Consider the following 23321-nt stretch of genomic DNA (forward strand, 5'->3'; position numbering starts at 1 on the left):
GTTTTTGGGGACAATACATCTCTAATTGTATCAAGTCCATAACAAATTCTTATTTTATTTTATTATTTATTGAAAAAAAAAAACTGTCACATTATCTTTTAATTATTTTTGTCAAATTAAATGTAATGTGAGATTTTTTATGATTACAATCTTAACACCTGTATGCAAACTAACAACACCTACCTGAGCAACTAAACAAATCTTCTCTTTCAAATCCTGGTAAGCACTGGCAAACGTACGAGCCTACGGTATTGGCACAAGTGGTACCATCATGGCAATGGTTGCCGTATTCTCCTCCTACTGTCTTGCATTCATCAATCTCCATACATTCACCATCTTTTTCTTTAAATCCATCTTGACAGATGCATTCATGTCCAAAGTCCATGTTGTGACAAACCTTATCATTTGAACATGTAGCTGTTGCGCAATAATCATGACCTACACAACAAATTTACATATATGATTATGTACACCTGTATGCACATTCGTTCAAATAATATTCAAATTAGTCACAAATCTTATCATTTGAGCATGTAGCTGTTGCGTAGTAATCATGACCTACAACAAATTTACATATTTGATTATTTACACCTGTATGGACATATTTATTCAAATAATATTCAAATTAGCAAATCTTATCATTTGAGCATATAGCTGTTGCTCAGTAATATTTATTCATATTTGATTGTTTTACACCTATATGGACATATTTAAAAAATTAGCAAATCTCTCATATAAATCAGCATGTCTAAAATGCCAAACTGATGACATAAAACTAACCAGTTGATTAAAAATAAAAAATATACTAAATTTTGACCTGTACTGTTACAGAGTAGGACTAAGTAGATGTTTCATAAATTGTTAGCAACAGTGTCTAGCATGGACGGAAATGAGGGAAAAATTTATTTATATGAGAATTAAACAAAAAATAAGTAGATGGTGAATAAATTCACTACTTGTATTACTTTAGGTCCACATGGTCTTTGATGTTGACAGATATAAAGGCCTATAGTATAGTATAATACAATACAATGTTGATTGAATTTATATTTTGTGTTGTTTTTCAGCTTTTTTATTCAGAAATCGGAAGTCACTCAACACTTTACTTAGACTAAGCAGTTAAACAAACCTTTGGTTTTGTTTGAATGACTAGCCTGTAATTTATAAAGTTTTATAATTGAGGTGAGTTTATCGTTTTTATCTGGTTTTTATTCCATATAACATGGTTTTTATTAAAACTTATGAATTTCTACAAAGTAATAATCGTTATTTTTTGGGATTTAATGTGAGTCAGTGCATCTTTGAATTACAATCTTCAAATTTGTGCAAACTCCTAATGAATAATCAAGCATGCATTCAACTAAACAATCCATCAATCAATCTATCTGTACATTATACAGATAAACCTTATGTACACATATACTCCCTAGGGGCCCAACACCTCATATGCCCCCTTACGTATTATGCATATTGTATGTGGGAACATCACACCCATTTCTCATATTTGCATAGCCATTACAAACATAAAATCTAAGTCACCAAGGGATGATATTATTACAATTTAAACCCAACCAATTTATTTGAATTTTTATCTTACTTAATATATGTACCGGATCTCTTTCTACTTTTATGCTTTAATATTGTTATTTCTCATATTTATTTAGATGTTATCTTTGTCATTCAATTTTATATTTATCTAATGTACTTTTATGTTCATCTTATACTATGTAAAATTCAATCTCTGTTTGATCAGATTGCAATAAAGATTATTTGAATTTGAAATACAGACATCCATACTTTAAAAAATAAAATATATATTTCACTATAAAAGCTATAGAAGGCGGTATAAAATTATACATAAATAAAAAAATACATCAAAATGTAAAGGGAACTCTTGAAATATAATGATTATTTAGAAGTAACTAAAAGTTGTACATAAAAATGGTTAGAAAATAACAATACCTCGACAATATGTACAACAGTCGGAGTCTCTGTAGATAACATCCCCTTCATCACACGACACTTGCGGACAGGGTGTTTTGGTTGCAGCTGTCACCATGCTACCATCCTATAGAGTGAATGTCAGATTTGTTTATGTGTGTTACCGAGAAATAAAATAATTAGTTTCCATGCTACCAAGCATGCTCCAAAAGAAGAATTATATCCAGGTACCATGCTACTAGAGAAATATTATATCTAGGTACCATGCTACTAGAAGTATTATACCCAGGTACCATGCAACTAGAGAAGTATTATACCCAGGTACCATGCAACTAGAAGGATTATACCCAGGTACCATGCTACTAGTGAAGTATTATCAAAAGGTACCATGCTACTAAAGAGGTATTATCAAAAGGTACCATGCTACTATAGAAGGATTATACGCAGGTATCATGCTACTAGAAGGATTATACCCAGGTATCATGCTACTAGAAGGATTATACCCAGGTACCATGCTACTAAAGAAGTATTATATCCAGGTACCATGCTACCAGAGAGGTATTTTCAAAAGGTACCATGCTACTATAGAAGAATTATACCCAGGTACCATGCTACTAGAAGGATTATATCCACGTACCACCCATGCTACTACAGAAGAATTATTTCCAGGTACCATGCTACTAGAAGGATTATACCCACGTACCACCCATGCTACTACAGAAGAATTATGTCCAGGTACCACTCTACCAGTAAATGATTATATTCATGTACCACGCTACAAGTAAATTAAAAGTGAAAACAAAAATGCCTTACCAAACATTCCATTTCTATGCATCGTGATCCTTTACGAGCCATTCTTTCCAAGTGATCATACTGACTTCCACCATATATACAATAGTCTGCATTTGAAAAAAACATTAAAGACCATGTCAGTAATAATTTAATAGTAATTTATTTTATTGTTTACACTACAAAACTAGTTTGAAAAACAAGTGTGCCCAAATATGGTAGTGATATGCCCAAATATGGTAGGGACGTCATCATGTCCATATATGAGCACATCACATTTTTGTCACATAAAGTTTGATAGTGTAGACAGTGCTTTAAAGACTAAACAAAATGTAGTTAGTGTGTACTGTATTTTGACATTGTCCTAATTTTTTCCCCTTATATTAACAGACTTTACTAAGCTATTGCGCATCAGACGGCATGATGACCAGGGTTTATAATAGACATTACTACGTCAACCTCAGTCATGTACTGTTTGATAAATAAAATAATTATCAGGTTGATGGTAATTATTTGCATCAGTGATGCGTTCCCATAGGTTACTGCATGTTAATCCCGTAGCGTGAACTATTCTTAGAACTGGAGCAGTGAAAGAAAAATTGTTTTCACCTCAGGTTTTATAATTATAACTGACAATTATATAGTAATGTGTTAAGGGTATTGGGACTTGACTGGACAGTATTTCTTTGGATGTACGATTGTTGGGAACAAGAATGCTTGTTTAGCAAACCTATGTTTACAATTGGTCAGAAAATGTCCTCATGCAGATGGATTTCTTCATTAATTCAGTACATCTATGAATGGAAAACTTTAGGTGGCTGTAGGAACGCAGCAAACAAAATACAATACTGTGACAATCATTTGTGGAATATCCTTGTAAATTCTATACCGTTATTACTTTTAATACAGCACATTTCTGAATGGAAAACTTTAGGTGGCTGTAGCAATGCAGTAACCAAATACAATACTATGATGTCTACAGTATACAGTACCATTATTACTTTTATTGCTATTTTATGATATTGTTAGCTTCTTATTAACATAGATATTTATTAATATTTATTACTATAACTATTCGAATCTTTTATTATGTTTGAAAAAAACATTTTAAAATGTTTTAGGACAATGTCTTTGATAAGGCTGCCTGTTTTTACATATACAGTAAACCTATAAATCTATATGATTATTATTGTTATTGCAATTTTATGATATTGTTAGATTTTTTAGTAACATAAATATTTAGTAATATTTACTACAATAACTATTTGGATTCATTTATTATGTTTAAAAAAAACATTTTAAAATGTTTTTGATATGGCCGTCTGTTTTCACATCTAAAATGTTTTCCCAACATACGTGGTATATAATGTTTTCACATTAGTCTTTACTCTATGACTATTAAAGAAACAGTATGCTTCTTTATAGTAGTCAATAAAAACCAAAGTATTTATCATGTTTTTATTAGGATAGTTGGATATTGATACAACAAGCATTAATACATGTTTAATGACATGCCGCTGCGGCCTCTCATTACTATCTCCGAATGATACTGATAAATGAAACTGACAAAAAGCTCTTTTCAGATTTCTTTCCCTTTGATAGGATATTCTATTGTTCTATATTACACAAGTTGATTTGTTTGTGTAATTGAAAATGTAACTTGACAGTGATTTATGATTAAAGACACCTTCCCTACAATTTGTGACGTTTTGTATAATAATACATATATATTACTTTAAAAACATTAAACCAGGTCATTCCTTGTCTTAAATGTACGTTTTATGTACTTATTTTTCACATTTTTAACCGTTTAAAGACGAAAAAAGTTATTGCAATAGGACGATATATTTATATGATTAAAAATTATATATTCATTTTTTTAAAATTATGTTCCATTATTCTTTAATACTGCTAAAGCTGGGTTCCCATTTGGATGTAACACAATGTAGGCGCAAAGCAAGTTAGTTGACCAATCATAAGTGAGAATTCGGATTGTCCATTGCTTTATGATTGGTCAGTCCTTCTTGCATTGTATTCAAGTAGGAACGTTACTGTATGAGTGAAAATTCATAAAATAGAATTTGGAATGAAGTTGGAAGTTACATTGTTGTATTTTATTAGAAAATTAACATTGGGCTAGAAAATATAGCATTAAAAATGATATACATATTTATATAAATATGAGATGTTATTATAAGAGTATATCTAACATTACTTGGAAAATCTAACATTACTTGGAAATCAGCTGTAATCTTCTCATACTCTCAATTTTGTCTGTTGCCTATACTGACAATTAGAACTCACATCAAATGCATTATGCAGCTACTAAATAGGGTATGTGATTCCCCTGCATCATAACTCATGCTTTGTGACGGCCTTGAGAATAATGTCTCTACATCAAAACAAATGTTTTTAGGCCATCATTCATATCAGAAATGAAGTTGACTGATTGATACTATTTCAACATTTATGTTCCATGAAGAGTCCCATAAAGTGTGTTCACAATGTGTGCATAAAGTTGATCAAAATTAATTATACATTATTTGGTTGGGAAGGTGTCTTCTAGTGAGGGAAGGGGAGGTGTCTTCTAGTGAGGGAAGGGGAGGTGTCTTCTAGTGAGGGAAGGGGAGGTGTCTTCTAGTGAGGGAAGGGGAGGTGTCTTCTAGTGAGGGAAGGGGAGGTGTGTTCTAGTGAGGAAAGGGGAGGTGTCTTCTAGTGAAAGAAGGGGAGGTGTCTTCTAGTGAGGAAAGGGGAGGTGTCTTCTAGTGAAAGAAGGGGAGGTGTCTTCTAGTGAAAGAAGGGGAGGTTTCTTCTAGTGAGGGAAGTAGGGGGGGGGGGGGATGTGGAAAATGACCCCCATATTCTAATTATGCAACAATAGTATGATACCCTTGATAATATTATGAACATAGTAAGTATAGTATAAGTAGTATAAAGCCACTACTAAATATTATAATGATGATCAAATAACTATCGACCGAAACATCGAATCATATGGATTTCTTCTCGTTATTTGGAGTAAGTAATATACTATGTTATTTAAACATAATCAGTGCATTTCTTGGTTTTTACTCAAGGTGCACTTTCTTTTTTCCCCATTCATTTCATAAGCATCCAACAGCAAGTAACTCACCAATTACATGATGGATAAACTACTATATAATTTATTGTGCTTATAAATCTCATTTGATGCTTAGGGAGTGGAGTTGAAAACAGTTGTAGAAATATGTCAGGATTAAACCCTGGAACTACGTCAGGATTGAACCCTGACACTAGGTCAGGATTGAACCCTGGACCTTGGGATTGGAAGGCAAGCATGTTAATGATGAACCCTTCCATCTAAATCCACCATGACACCTACAGTATGGTACCTATGATACATCAACACAACCTACTCCAGGTATGTCTTCTACATTTACTATTGCAGAGAGAATCTAATTTTTGTATTAAAAAAAAACGGTTTACAAATACCTTTACATACGGGACAGCATTCACCTTCCTCTTTTACTGGGTTTTTACAGTTTGGAGCTGGACAAGTCATCGGACCACAGGATACTTTTCCTTCCTAAAATGGTAATGGTTATTATTTATAAATTCAATAAAAACAAATAAAACAATTGGTAGCTATAGAAATTAATTTAGAAGTAAACTCATCTAACAACCTCATCCCACTCTGCCCTGCCTGAGAGAGCAGATTGATAACTTACCGAACAAGTACAATTATCGCAGCGATCAATCCAAGTTTCACCGTGCTGGTATGTGATATCATTTACCGTACAGCTCTGCACACAGCCGCAGGTCTCAAGGGCAGAGATTCGTCGCTCAGCAACAGACAACTGTAAAAAAACAAACAAAAAATATACAATAAATAAAAAAAAGAAATATTAAAGTATTATTACCAAATAAACGTTTTGGCTATTTCAAAATTGTTAGCAACAAAAGACAAATTTTGTTGTGACGACAGAATGTGCTTTTGGGCCATATTCTTATAAAATTTGGGTCACACAGAGAGATCATCATAATGTTATTGATTAGATTGTGCCTGCCACTGTACTGGGTTTAAAATCATGAAAATAAACCAAATGTATATGAATATAATATTAAGTCAAATATTTAGAATACTTTTAATTTAAGAACAAAACTATCTCTTTTCCTTAAGCTCTGTCTACACTATCAAACTAGTTTGACAAAAAAAGTGTGATGTGCCCAAATATGTTCGTGATATTCCGAAATATGACAGTGTTTTGACATCATTATGTCCATATATAGGAACATCACATTTTTTTGTCACATGCAATTTGATAGTGTAGACAGAGCTTACTATTGTAGTAATACCATAAAATAATTTATTATTAAATGAATACATTATTTTATGAGGCGTTTTATTCTTTTGGAAGAGAGTTGAATTAGGCTATGTAATGCTATGTTAATTCATTTTTTTAGTGGCTTTTGGCTAAAGCAATATATTTTATAATCTATGACATGGTTTTTTAAATAGTTTAAAGGAATTATATAAAAAAAAAGTATGTTCACATCTTAAATTTTAGTAAAGCATAAAAAACGGAGGCCATGTTATATTGCTCTTTAAAAAAACTCATAAACTGGAGTAACATATGTTAAGCTGTTGTACATGTTGAATGCAATTCGCTTTCATATTTTCAAACTAGTACTGTACTCCCAAACTTGATGTGCGTCTTAAATTGCTTCTACAACCACTGAAACATTTGCCCGTTTCACTCTCTGGAGGTTTTATGCGATCTCGAGAACACGCAAATTCGTTTGAAAGCTATCAGCTATTGATGATGATAATTGATGATAGGAGAATTGTATCTGTATTGAAGATGGAAATAATTCCAGGGAGTAATTTGTAATGACTTTGAGTGCACTAGCTTGTTAGTATTATACAGGATACTATATTATAATGCTCAATATTTTGCAGTTATCAAACAAAGAAAGACAAAACAATTCAAAATAAATGATAATTCTGTGATAATATGAACTATCAAGACTTATACTTAATATAAAAGATAACAAATTAACAAATAAAGCTCTGTCTACACTATCAAACTTGATGTGACAAAAAAATATAATGATCTCATATCACTACCATATTTAAGCATATCAATACCATATTTGGGCACATGACTTTTTTGTTGGTCACATAAAGTTTGATAGTGTAGACAGAGCTTTAGCAATAAATAACAATAACAAAATTCTCAATACCATATTGTACAAGTCATTGTCAGTAAAAGTTAATTGAACAATTCCATCATTAAAAGACCTGGATTATACAGAACGCCTAAAACGACTAAATCTACCAACATTGGCCTTTAGAAGATTACGAGGAGATATGATTCAAGTTTTTAAAATGGTGACAGGCCTAAGTGGTAGTGGAATGCGTAACTTCTTCCCTATGAAAACATACGAGAGAAACCTAAGAAGACATGGATACACCATATATAAGCGACGACCTAAACTGGATATCCGCAAGTACAATTTTTCTTACAGAATTGTTAACCTATGGAATAGTCTACCAGAGGAAGCCGTTAACACCACCACAGTAAACGCCTTTAAAAATAAACTTGATAAATTCATTGAAAGAAAATACAACAAATTTACTTTTATGGGATAAAGTGTATTGCAGAAGAATTTAAATCAAGGAAACGAATGAAAAAAACAAAAACAAAAAAAAAACCATGCAGTGATGACTTGATGAAATTGGGAGGGCATGACATGTACCATACAGAAATGTATGGTCTACTTACGAGCCCGACAAGACAGGTGATTACAGGTGAACAATACCAGGAAGAAGGCTATTTGCATGAATAAACAGGTAAACAAGAAAAGGATGCAATTACATTATAATATTAATCTGACTCCTAATTCCCCCATCCCTATTTAAGAAAAATGTGGACACAATTCCATTGTTATTTCAAAGAGTACAATCCTACAACCAAATTTTGAAAAATCAAATGCTCTATCTACACTATCAAACTTTATGTGATAAAAAAGTGATGTGGCCCATATATGGACATGATGATGTCATATCACTAATATATTTGGGCACATCACTACCATATTTGGGCACATCATACTTTTTTGTCAAACTAGTTTGATAGTATAGACAGAGCTTTACATAGCCTCCTGGAATTATACTTGGTCATATACTGTACATAATAATAGTTAGCCCCAAGAAATGGAGAAATTATTTTATATAAGCACTGATTAGATTTAGACAAAAAGAAAAAGATAACAAAAACAAAACAATCAACGGAAGTTCCATATTTTGGTTTTATGTCTGTCATGAGATTCGAACCATCGACCTTACCTACCTACGGCAAGTTTCATACAGTTAAACCACATAAGGTTTTTTTATCTACATAGCTACATATCAAATCTTAATATATGTTTTAATAAATCTGCATCCAGCTGACATTATCCATAATTGTCTAAGCATAAGTAAAAAAAAATCAATGTGAACATCTTAATTAAGACGCCTACCTGATGCTGTAACTTCTGCACGACTTCTTCCAATTCAGTTACCATGCCAACCATCGACAGGTATTCGCCGCAGGTCGGGCAATTACGGTCAAGCTCTGGACATTGATGGAGAAATCCATGATTTGCAACAACAAGTTTCACTTCTTGCACAATTCCCTAAAATCATACATTAAAAAACGGATAGACTTAATAAAGATAGTGAATTTGATTAAAATGTTATATATTTATTCGTTCGTTCAGGAATCCAATCTTTAATTCATTTAATAATTCATTTATTTAATCTCCTATTCGATCAACTATTATCTTTAAAAATGTATACAGATTACAGCATTTATTTATTTGGAACAAATGGCCTTGGGCTAAGCGCAAGCAACAGGTACGTCTGGTCAAACTAATGTCTACAAGTAGCCTTGAAAAGTAATGTAAAGCTCTGTCTACACTATCAAACTAGTTTGACAAAAAAAGTGTGATGTGCCCAAATATGGTAGTGATATGCTTAAATATGGTAGAGATTTGACATCATCATGCCCATATATGGGCACATCACATTTTTTTGTCACATGTTTGATAGTGTAGACAGAGCTTTATATGTAGAAATATACAGAATATCTTTTAACTTGCGCATTCTGTATAGTTATATTTTTGCAGTGTTTTTATTTTTAAATTGTATAAATGTTAATAATATAAAATTTGATGTATAGGCCTATAGTATTGTAACTTTGAAAATCAGTGTATTTCTAATGAAATTGTATTTCATTTAAAATTAAAATAAAAATGGGGGCAGATGCAGGATTTTTTAAATACTGATGGATCACTAACTTATATAGTATTATTATTCTGTGAAATATAGAAATATATTAAAAATTAGTTCATAATTTCATTTTAGCTGTCAAAAAAAGGGGGAAATGAATGCCTCCCAAGCCCTCTAGATCCGCCCTTGTTTTATTCTTTATTATTATATCTGCATTCAACAAATTCTGTAGAACATTTCCTATTCAGGAAAACGTCTATTAAGGCGACGCTTTCATATGAAACACTGTGGCCAAACCTCTATTCACACAACATCACTATTAAGGCGACGCTTTGTTTTGGTCCCAATGGTGTCTTATTTCAATAAGGGTCCTTCTAACTAAAATATATTCAATCTTTCATTTTTATAATTTTTTTTTGGAAGAATTAACATCAAGTTTGTTCTGTGTTTTGTGGAAATATTCTTGCTTTTTGCATTGCAATTAATGACCATAAAGAATAAATAATATTTTATCATCTAAAACTAAAATATATTCGTTCTTTCATTTTTATAATTTTCTCTGGAAAAATTGACATCAAGTTTGTTCTGTGTTTTATATTTTGTGGAAAATTATGCAATACAAATTTGAGTAAAGCAATAGTCTTGCTTTTCACAATGCAATTAATCAGCATATAGAATAAATAATATTTTATCATTAAAATGCATTTCTTCCAATATGTGTCTTTTGTACATTATCAAACAATTAATTAACATATGATTGTTCTAGTTAAAGTATTTGTTTCAATATAAATTGCAAGTTTCAATTTTAATCTTGTATACATTTACATCATAAAGCTATACAGACAAGACAAAAAGAATTGAGAGAAAGAATTCTCATGCAACTACGAATAATCAGTAATAATCAAGGGATTTACTATCTAATAAACAAACACATCTATCAACTTACGGTAAATCGTAGTTTAGACGGTCCCCTTTGACCCAGCCAGATGTTCAGGTTTTTATTACGTATATCTGTATCTGGAATGAGAATGCGTCTTTCCGCGACCTTTACACAGTTTACGTACAGAGTGACGTGAGAACCGCTGACGCTAACTGCAACCTTGTGCCATTGGTTGATTGCGAACTCTTGGTCGAAGCCTTCGTTGTAAATCTTGTTCTGATGTGTGTAGAAAAACGTTACTTCATTTGTTTTTGTGCTTATCATGACCTCCAAGAATCTAAACAAATTAAAGTTTAAATTTACAACATTATAAATAATATATAACAATTAAATGTGTATATTTATAGTAAAACAAATGCATGTATAACAACAAACACATTGTATAAAGTTTAACACTTTTGTACAAGTACCGAAAATCATCACTTGCTCCACCCTTGATCCCATTCTTTGCTCCACCCCTGGTTCCATTTCTTGCTCCACCCCTGGTCCCATTCCTTGCACCATCCCAGGTCCCATCACTTGCTCCACCCCTGGCCCCATTCCTTGCACCACCCCAGGTCCCATCACTTGCTCCACCCCTGGTCCCATTCCTTGCACCACCCCAGGTCCCATCACTTGCTCCACCCCTGGTCCCATCACTTGCTTCACCCCTGGTCCTATCCATTGCTCCATCCCTCATTCCATGCAATATCTATCCATTTGCATACAGATTTTTAAATATTTCATCCATTTTATTAGGTATTTCTTGGCCCTACATACAACTCACACAATAGAAGAATCAACTCATCGCATCACAACAATCCTATAACCTCATCTTCTAAGACTAGTTGCTCAGGGCAACCTAATTATCTATTATTAAAATAAACATTTCAACCACCTCAATATCGATAAAAGTTTCAACTTGGAGCTTATAATCAGAGATAAATATTTATATTGCATAGAAATTCTAATTCTCGTACAAACATAAAGCGAAAAAGACATAAACATTCATAGCGGCTGAAAACGACATGACTTTCGGCTAGGAAGACACTCAACGAATCAATAGTTAAGTTGCACCTGTCAGATGGTATCTTTATAAGTATAATCACTTATCTTGTCAAGTGTTTGAGCTTGACACATGCTCATAATAAAGGGTATTTAGCTATAATACTGATGCAATAGATGAGCCTCCAATAAAAAAATATATATAATTGATGCTATTTTATTTATTTTTTCAAGATCCAACAGTGTATCACCAATATGGGATTGCCACATAATATAACATTTGATTTACATAAAAATATATTAGGAAAAAAAAGATTTATATATTATTTATGACATAAAAATGTCAATGTCGTAAGGATAACATATGAACAAATTCATTACATGATTGGGCAACCCGACATACGCTGGAGTAAACTCCAAACTTTTTACAACTTTTTGCATTTCTTTTGTTTTCCTCCACTAGTGTAGGTCGTTTAGTGTCAAACAAAAAACAAATTTGACAATTTAAAATTAAAAATGGCAGGCACCCGATACTCTAAAAATAAAAAACATATAAATTAAAAAATATTAAATAAAAATGTTTTTTTTAACAAGCAAAACCATTATTTTTTCTCCGATTTTCTTAGTCTTTTTTTCCATGACAAGATTAAATTTAAAAAAAAACAACAAAAAAACATCTGTTAATAACATGTATGTACTATAATATAGTCTTAGTGAATAACATTATCATTACAAAATGTCTTATGGTACTCAAAGATTATTTTCATCTTTATTTTAAATTATTTTTTGAGGGACAATACATTTTTCTAGTCTCAAAGGACCTATTAAGATGTAGAAATATGAAAAATAAAAATGAATAATTTAATAATATTAATTTTGATGTTTTAATATGAATTTTGAGACTACCTTTTTATATAACAAGTAATTAAAAATCAAATTATATCAGGTTTTGTAACACCTTGATATCCTTAGAGGCTTTAAACGTTGTAAGGTTGAAGGCGATGATAGCAAAACGCATACAGGCAATAAAGCCTGAATAAAGCCGCGAATCTGTACTGTATGGTTGAACAGAAACGACAAGTACATTGATTAGGTACTGTTCATTCTAACGACTCCGCAGAGAGTTGGTTAAATTGTCTAGATGCCCTTCTGACTAACTCAATTAATTTATAGATGACAAAAATGATGTTGCTTTAGCACTAGGGAAATTAAGACTGTAAAATAATGCTAAATGGCCTTTTCACTTGGTATAAAAATAATGTTTATTTTAGTATAAAATATGAATGGATTCAAAATTAGTATCGTCATTAAATAGGTTTACTGTTTATTATATAAATATGTCATATTTCAATTTAACTAAAGTCTTAATTATTTTTTGAGAATTAAGTGTTTAAAGTTCTTTATAACAATTCCATCCGAAGGACAACAACACAATGAGAGAAAATCTAAGAATAAGTAGTCAGGTCTCAAGCCCAAAGCCTCAAATGCGAGTCATATTCGCATGCTTTTACGATATATCACTGTCATCTCCATTAGATCAACGAAGGTAAATAACATAAATACCAATATTATAATAAGAAAACAAAAACAATCGTTCTTACAATAGTAAATAATTCAACTAATTTAAATTACTGTAATTATAGATAGAAAAGCAAAACAAAAGTTGAAGTGAAAGCAAAAACAATTTTGAAATCTAAAACTCTGTCTACACTATCAAACTTTATGTGAAAACAATATGATGTTCCAATATATGGACATAATGATATCATATCAATACCATATTTAGTCACATCACACTTTTTTGTCAAACTAGTTTGATAGTGTAGACAGAGCTTAACGTTTAAAAAATGTGTTAAAATACCAAGGTAGAAAACTGTAGAACTGTATAACATACAGTCAAACATTCAGTACAATATATTATATTAAAATATACTCAGAATTATGAATATATTACTTATCCCACTCAATTATTCACAATTATACTAGTTAATCTCAATTGCATTTAATGTGCTTATTCTGTTCATTAATAAACCATGAATGATTTATTTGATATTTAAACAAAGAGAGACAAGGCAATTGTCTTCAACATTAACAAAGAAAATTGGACATGTTCTTAAGCTTTCTTGCTTTTAAGCTTGGTTCCCACTAGAACGTAACGCAAGGACGTAAACGCAACGCAAGCGTTTTAACCAATGACAAGCGAAGTTATAGACAGTTAGCAATCATAAGCGAATAAGTGACCGCTTGTGATTGGTCAATTCACTTGCGTTGTGTTACGTCCTTGCGTTGCGTCGCTAGTGGGAACCACGCTTTAGAGAGACGATGTTCACATTTATATCTTTTTATAGGCCTTGTTGAGACAGGACATCGAAACAGAGTTTAAAATCATTTAAATTGTCAAAATGATAGATGAGGCATTATCTCCGATGAATGTCTTGCTCCAACTATGACTCAGCTCTTGCTCCAACTATGACTCGACCCTTGCTCTAACTAATACTCAGCCTTTCCTCCAACGAAGACTCAGCCCTTTCTCTAACTAAGACTCAATCTTTGCTCCAACTAAGACTCAGTCCTTGCTCCAACTAAGATTCAGTCCTTGTTCCAACTAATTCTCAGTCCTTGTTCCAACTAATTCTCAGTCCTTGCTCCAACTAAGACTCAGTCCTTGCTACAACTAAGACTAAGCACTTGCTCCAACTAAGACTCAGCACTTGCTCCAACCAAGACTCAGTCCTTGCTCCAACTAATACTCAGCCTTTGCTCTAACTAATACTCCTCAGCCTTGCTCCAACCAAGACTAGCCCTTGCTCCAACCAAGACTCAGTCCTTGCTCTAAGACTCAGTCCTTGCTATAAGACTAGCCCTTGATCCAACTAAGAATCAACCCTTGCTCTAACTAAGAATCAGCCCTTGCTCCAACTAAGACTCAGTCCTTGCTCTACCTAAGACCATGCCCTTGCTCCAACTAAGACTCAGCCCTTGCTCTAACTAAGACTAGCCCTTGATCAAACTAAGAATCAACCCTTGCTCCAACTAAGAATCAGCCCTTGCTCTAACTAAGACTCATTCCTTGCTCTAACTAAGACTCAGCCCTTGATCTAACTAAGACTCAGTCCTTGCCCCAACTAAGACTCAACTCTGAGGGCCTGTTGATGTGGATACCTACTATACTACAGAAGGCCTAGTTCTAACACATAGGCCTACAGAACAGTATAGAAATAAAGATGCGCAGTTATAACACGAATGCACTCCAGCTGTTCCATAAAGCCTTGTCTACATTATGAAACTTTATGTGACATCAACAAAATGTGATGTGCCCATATATGGACATGATGATGTCATATCACTATCATATTTAAGCATATCACTACCAAATTAAAACCTCAATCCTCAGGTGCTTGGCTCTGAATGTTGAGATACAGTATAATGTTTTAATAATTCGTTTTAATTTACATAGAGAAACGCAAACTCATCAATGATACTGAAATGAATATCATAATAAAATAAACATGAGAAACATAGTTATGATCATTATACTCATCTTTATTTTTAATTAGTAAACACGCTTTCTTAATTTACAATTATTATTACCATATCCATGGCAACATGATGCACTAAGTACGATACTGTATCCATTAAAGCTGACAAGTCTACAAATGACTTGATGAATCAATGAATAAAGGTTGAAAGGGTCATTTGAATTGAGAAGAACCTTTATAATGACTTTATGTTTGTGTTTTAACTAGTGTACTTAAAATGTTTCTACTAAGTGCGAATAATAATTTCCGATGCAATATCGAGTCATAGAAATTAGTACTTTGGGACACTCCTATTTAGGGACACTTTCCTGTGAAATTTACAAGGGGAAAAATATATGTTTATTTACAATATTTTTTTATTCTTTTCAGTGGAAAAAAAAACACTGGCGAGAGACAAGAGCCATCAACACTATGGCCAACCCCTGATCAGAGGACACCCCTAATGAAAGGACACTTTTTGGGTCCCGAAGGTTTAGTCTTAAAGATATATTGTCCCGCAGAAAAATATTGTTTAATGTTTTTTTTATGTTGAATACGAAAAACAAAACACAACATAACTATAGGCATGCCCTAACATGGAATCCCCAAGGAAAACGAAAAAGAGGACGCCCAAGGAACACATGGAAGAGGAACTGGATAAGGAGGTGAAGGATGCTGGATATAACTGGACAGAGGTGAAAGGAATTGTCCAGAACCGTGTAAGATGAAGACGTGTAGTTGATGGCCTATGCACTGCTAGGTGTAACAAGGCTTAAGTAAGTAAGTAATGAAATTTGAATGTCGCATAATAGTTATCCACTTTGACCAAAAATTGGATACAAACTAAATTTATTTACCTGAAAAAATGTAATTTAAAGCAAAAAAGGGTCAAATTGGCTGCCAGCCAATGGATTTTTGGTTGAATTTAACCATTTATTATGTTATTTTATAAGTGACAAATTTTTTTTTTCATAATGAATTAAATATAACTCTAAAAATGTATATTTTTCAAATCTTAAACAGCAAATAACAATTGCCAACAGGATAGATATCTATACATGCTTATAAACTATGTCTAATTTGTGGCTTAGGAAGTGGAGTACAAAGAATGATTAAAACCCTGGACTGTGCAAGACCAGCATGTTAAGTAATAAAATTCAATACAGATACAAATTGTTCCAGTTTTTTTTATCAATTTGAGCTCATCAACGTCGGCATATTTGTAAACAACTTGTTCATTAAACACTGATGACTTGAGTGTTGACCCAACACTAATGATGCAACTACTTAAAGACGTCTGGCGCTTCATTATGCCTTAAGTATCTTTAAGCCAAATATCTAGGTTTAGGTCATGTTTTAATGAAGACTAAAGTCAGTGATGATACACAACAAAATTGATACCGAATGATATTCTTGGAATACAAATTATTTTTATGATGAATAAATTCCTCAATAATTAAAAAAATGATTGTGAAGAATCTTGAAGTAAGGTCCATGATACATAATAATGATGTTGATAATATGATAATGGATATAAATGATATGCTATTCTGATATTGATTTTTGATCTGAATTGATTGACAAAAATGTTAAAGTAACCATAGTTATACATAATGATGATGTTGATAACTTGATGATAACATTGATAACAGATAATGATGTTCGTCTGATATTGATTTTTGATCTGAAATTGATTGTGAAGAATGTTGAAGTATGATGATAACATTGATAATGGATAATGATATGTTATTATTCTGATATTGATTTTTTATCTGAAATTGATTGAGAAAAATATTGAAGTAACCATAGTTATATATACATAATGATGATGTTGATAACTTGATGATAACATTGATAACAGATAATGATGTTATTCTGATATTGATTTTTGATCTGAAATAGATTGTGAAGAATGTTGAAATAAGCATAGTGATACATAATGATACTGTTGATAATTTTATGATAACATTAATAACGGATAATGATTATTCTGATATTGATTTTTTGTAATGATAACTTTATCATAGTAGTGGTAATGACATAATTGATGATGATGACATTTGTAATTATATAAATTGATGATAAAAGATGATATTGATAGCATAGATAATGATGATGATTGTTGAAGTAACGTCCATGATGATGATTTTGATAATGGATAATGACGTTATTCTAATATTGATTTTTGATCTGAAATTGATTGTGAAGAATGTTGAAGTAACCAGTAATACATAATGATGTTGATAATTTGATAACATTGATAATTGATTTTTTGTAATGATAATTTTATCATAGTAGTGGTAATGACATAATTGATGATGATGACAATTGTAATTATATAAATTGATGATAAAAGATGATATTGATAACATAGATAATGATGATGATTGTATTTATACTACAAAGTGATAATGATGATGATAATATTAATGGTAAGCCTATGTACTGTAATATTACAAAGCTTTTATCATGGACCTACAGTACAAATTAGGTCCATGCTTTTATCTTAAACAAATACTTGAGTTTCCAACATTTTCCACTATTTATTTAAAATCAGCATCTATATTGATTGATGAATATCCTTTCAGCAATAGACACACAGCAGTAGTGCCAAACATTTTAACTGTATACATCAAAATGATATTTCATTCAAACACATTGTTTTGTGCTTTGGTGAGTAAACAAGCCTGTGAATGAAATAAAATTAATATATATATATAGATATGATTAAATAAAATTCCCTCTCATTTTAAGCGTGTGAATGATAAAAAAACAATTACCAAAAAGGTACAGCAAAATCAGAATTTTTTTTCCAATCAAAATAAAAATAATAAAAATGAAATTATTTACTTAATACCATACATTTCAAGCATAATTGAAACAATGATGAAAAAAATACAAAAGAACGATTTTGGCTAGTGTAAAGATGATAACAGCGAGACGATAGTTACGAAAAGACAATTTTGTGTGCGATAAAATGCCTTGTCTTTAATAGCTGAATACATTTTTAATGAGCGTCAGCAGGTTCATCTTGATTACTATACCTGTCGTCAGAAGTTACCGTGCCGTCATTACTAAGTACATCATTGCAGCTAAAAAAACATACATAGTTAAATATATATTTGTTTAACACCACTATAAGAAATTCTTTAAGGTCACATTATTACATTGTTCACTTTGAGCAAAAACTGGAACGAAAAAAAAGTTTCCGTGAAAAAAATGTAATTTAAAACAAAATATACCTAAATTGTCAGTCAGACAATGGTTTTTGGTTAAAATAACTGTTTCTTTTGTTTTTTTATAAGTGAAATAATTTTTGTTAGTGATTATTTTTTTCTTCAGAAGTGAATAACTTAATACTAAAACTGCAAAATGGCTTATTCAAAATACGATTTTATTAATCTTTATTTTTCATGTTTTTGGGGGACAATACATATTTAACATATTGTAGGCCTACTGTACATACATATATTAGAAATAGTTTCTCTCATGTTTGTTAGGAGTTTGCTGTATTTTAGGGTGGGTTTGTCTAATCCCTAAAAACACCTCTGGCTATGGGAATTTACAGATTCTTGTCAGCACAACAGTTTCAATTTTTAAAATCAAAATGTTTGTTTGTGTTTTGTTTTTATATATAAAAAAATGTCCAAGGATAACTATAAGTGAATTCAGTCTTTAAAGGGTGGCAATAATTGCGGCAGGTTTTATATTTTTACACTAGTTTCTTCCATCTTAAACCACTGGATCTTTTCAATATTCAAAATGGTTAACATTGAGTTGAGCTCAATCTCTTTCCTATCGATATTTTATTTTTAAAGAATTTTGTTTTTGAATTACAGTTTTTCAAAAAAACATTAAAAATATATTTTCATATGATTTATAGCTTGAGGACAACGACAAGATGTTGGAGCCAAGAAAGTGCGGCCTGAAATCTACGTTAAATTAAATGCAATTTCTTAGGTTTCCATCCGATATTGATCGTTACTGTAAGCATACCCTGGATGACCTTAAATGACCTTTCCGTCTGTAGTGGTTCAGGTATATTATTGACTTTTTAGTTGTCATAAGATAATGAAAGACAAACAAAGATTTCTTCTCCTCTGGGATATTTTTATAATTAGAAAATATTTAGACAAATAATATTTGAAAGAGTATGTTGTGGTTTTCAACTATAGAAGTAAGAATATACAAGAAATATTTCTTGCAAAAAACGCTGCTCAACATTTTAAAATTAATAATTGTTCTTTCTTCAGATATATTAATTATTAAAAAGATGTCCTTTAATCGCAAAAATACATACAAATCAAAGATTTTTTAATTATGAATCACATGCCCATTTAAAAATGGTCAATTTTGAACATTAATGTGCTGTGTGTGTATGTGACCTCAACTCATGCAACTGAATACCCTCTAGAGACAACGTGACTTCACAGTGGTACAAGTGACAAAATTCTTCCCCAATCTGTTGATTCGCGTCAACCAATCAAAGGGCGAGAATCCAAAATCGTTCAACCGTGACCCCTCATAGACTCTCTTTTCCCAGACGTTTTTTGGGTCCAGCAGCTGGGATCTATAAATTATAGTCGAGTTTACAAATTCGCAAAACTGTCGGCCTTAGATACTATAACTGCTGCTTGTTTTAGCTTCTGAATGAGTAGTCCTCATGGGACGTAGCTGGCTAGATCAGCGGCGTGAAAAAATAAGTATATTTATAGCAGTACAGTGTAAATGCAAAGAATGAAATCATATATTCTTCCTCTCCTGAAATACACTTTCAATACAATGTACTAATTTCCAGAGTTTCAGTGGCATAGAATAATAACACAACTTATATAATAAATATTAAATAAAAAGAAACACAAAGAAATATAAAGTAAAATAAATAAAGTTAAATGATGATCAATTAAAAAAAAAAAAATTGAACTTTTACACTAAAAAAAGTGTTATTCAATAATCAAAATATATAGAAATCTACAAAATATTATTTTCCACACTATGCCGATTTTGTGATACCATGCCTCATATCATCAAACTCAACCGAGAATATTTTTTTTTTTCATAATATCATTCTTTTCACTATAATACATCAGATTAGGGCAAACAATCAAACAACTGATTTAGCTCTGTGACGCAAAACTACTCCATAGTAATTACAAATGATCAAATTAAAACCTTGGTCCCCAAGAAATTTATAAAAATGAGGACTCTTCAAACTATTTAGGTAATTAATTTCACCGCAGACTTATAGGATCCTGATTGGCATGCAGTAAACGGAAGGAAGTTAGTTCTCCTTGAAAATAAACTAGGCCGCAAATATCTTGTATCAAAATATTCAATCAATTAACCCAATTCCAATTGTAATGTACAACTATACCGAGTTAGATACAGGTATATTGTACATGCGGTTACTTTTATACCTAGTCTAATAATAAAACCTCAAAAAGAAGCCACTCTGCCCTACAGTATTTGGTTTGCAAACGTTATCTCGATTTCAAGATATCATAGGCTTCTTTTTAAGATGAGCTAATTCATTTTAAGATGGGCTCTTTTTGAGATGAACTATTTGAATATCAAAGGAACAAGGTGATTTAAAGAAAGCCCAGATAAATGTATTATATATATTATGATCATACATTCATTTTATAGTTTTGAAAATCCCACCCAAGAGTACTAAAAAATGAAGCCCATGGGCTTCTTTTCGAGATTTTACAGTATGTTTTGATCTGTTGCATGTTGTTAATTAAAGTGCCCTAAATAAATAAGATAAATTCTGAAATAATTGTGAAATTTAGATAAATCATAAAATCAGCAATACCATTGTGTATGTTGTCAAACAGAAAGAAATTTGATATTTAATAATCTGAGAGAATTTTTTTTTAAATTATTCAGTTCATTGTCACAGTGAATCCTTTCCTTCCTGTGTTTACTGTCATAGCTGTCTCTTCTGAAGGTCTAACTCGTTAAGGATACATAAAACGAACCGCTAAATACAATTAACACCAAGAATATAGTACACTGTCAATGTGAACTGAAATACTGTATGAATGAACTTACTAGGAGCAACAGCAGTTAAGTACATACTCACACTTACAAACATATGTCCTGTCAGTGAGAGGTTATGGGCTCAAATCTTAAAGTGTACCAAAGTTTTTTTTATAACAAAACTGTATAAATGTTATAATAATAAGAAAGTAAAATACTGTATGGCCAATTTACTCAGAAGATTGGAAATGGTAAAAAAAATATAGAATCTATGTTATTCCTTATGACCATTTACATACAACGTAAAGCGGACGGGCGGTTTCCGGTCAAGACACACACAGATTCTATGTAGGACAAGCTTCTTGGTTTTCCCGCTTACCATTACCGCTAGTCTTTGAGTTGTATAATACAGATGTACTCTTCAAATTTGTTTGAATTCTATAGTGTGACCTCATTTCCCTATAGTAGAATTCAACAAAATAAATTGTTTCCATGTCTGTCTTAAAAAATAATTCCAAGCTGTACGATATTTGCATAGTACGAATCCGTAGCTTGAATTTAATGAAGTGTATATAAGTAATCATAATGCTTCGCAAATAGATATGAACTTACAAGATAATGTGAATGCATTATTGTACAGAGACTTAATTGTATACAGTAGTTTTAACACCAAAATGCATAAGTTATAGATAATTTATCCACTATACTTGCGATATCATCCTCATATTTCTTCATCAAGTATTATATTATTAAATTTCAACCTAGTTTACAGTATGTGATAACACCTTCATTAGTAATTTTATTTCCTTAATGTGATGGCATTATCAGTGTCGCAAGCACAGGTGTCACAAGTGGATCACACGTAAAAAAACAAATAAATTTACTTAATAAAAGATAGAAAACTAAATTAATATTAATAAATATTTATTCTTAATTTAGGCATATTGTCCAGCCTAGCCATAAGTCACTTCAATCAAAAACAAAATCTTATTACACTTTAAGCCCTGTCTACACTATCAAACTTTATGTGACAAAAAAATGTGATGTGCCCATATATGGAAATGATGATGTCATATCACTATCATATTTAAGCATATCACTACCATATTTTGGCACATCACACTTTTTTTATCATACTAGTTTGAAAGTGTAGACAGAGCTTAAGTCTATGAATGAGTGGTAGTTTCTTTTTATCATGAGAAAACAATTATGGCATCTGATAGGATTTGAACCCAGGACCCTGTTATCGACCACCTTAACCGCTAAACTGTACAACTATACTTGCATAGTTCAGGAATTTTATATGATGAAAAACAGAGCATCGAGCTAAGCTCTCATAAACAAGCGTTCGTTAAAAAGAATGCATTTTAGTAGTCGCAATATAAATGCCATAATGCAGTTGAATGTGTGCTGCAAAAAAAAACAATCATTTTGGACAATCATCGTTAAATTTACATTTTAAAACGTCCAAGAAGGAATGTTAAATTTATTAACTATTTCACATAGAAATGTCAAGCAGAGCAGCTGCAACAAAACAGTCGTAAAAGATAAAAATATTTTTACTAGGAGAAAATACATTCCAAGTTTTAGAAACAAGTATTTTTTTTCTGTATTTATGGATTTAACTTTAAGCAATAATCTAAAAATATTAAAGAATATTATTTTATGATTTCTGTTTCAGCGATTGTTTAGTTAACGATTAATTGAGAATTATAAGTAGAAATTTGACCCCAGGATTGGAGCCAAGTCAATTTGTTTAAGATCATCCATTACTTCAAACAAATAGCGGAAGCATAACAAATTAATTCCCTTTCATTACCCTCGGATTTGCGAAGAAAATAATAAAAGCGGATCTTGGGATTGAAGAAATTTGACAGAATGGTTGGATGACAAGAAAATTGTCTCCACCCAATAA

General features: G+C 31.5%; 1 protein-coding gene across 2 annotated transcripts in view; it reads right to left on the reverse strand.

The window, feature by feature from the left end:
- The window catches only part of LOC140040879 (protein kinase C-binding protein NELL2a-like), a 59310-nt gene that overhangs the window by 8166 nt on the left and 27823 nt on the right, over positions 1 to 23321 (reverse strand). For both annotated transcript variants that reach the window (XM_072087136.1, XM_072087135.1), the window contains 7 exons: positions 10929 to 11199; positions 9232 to 9387; positions 6438 to 6566; positions 6202 to 6295; positions 2755 to 2840; positions 1963 to 2068; positions 184 to 438 (listed from right to left, as the gene is read on the reverse strand). In XM_072087136.1, the coding sequence (XP_071943237.1) occupies positions 184 to 438; positions 1963 to 2068; positions 2755 to 2840; positions 6202 to 6295; positions 6438 to 6566; positions 9232 to 9387; positions 10929 to 11199 (1097 nt within the window). The remainder of the gene's footprint in view (positions 1 to 183; positions 439 to 1962; positions 2069 to 2754; positions 2841 to 6201; positions 6296 to 6437; positions 6567 to 9231; positions 9388 to 10928; positions 11200 to 23321) is intronic.

This window comes from Antedon mediterranea, chromosome 2 (genome assembly GCF_964355755.1).
Source record: "Antedon mediterranea chromosome 2, ecAntMedi1.1, whole genome shotgun sequence".
In the NCBI taxonomy this organism is placed as follows: domain Eukaryota; kingdom Metazoa; phylum Echinodermata; class Crinoidea; order Comatulida; family Antedonidae; genus Antedon; species Antedon mediterranea.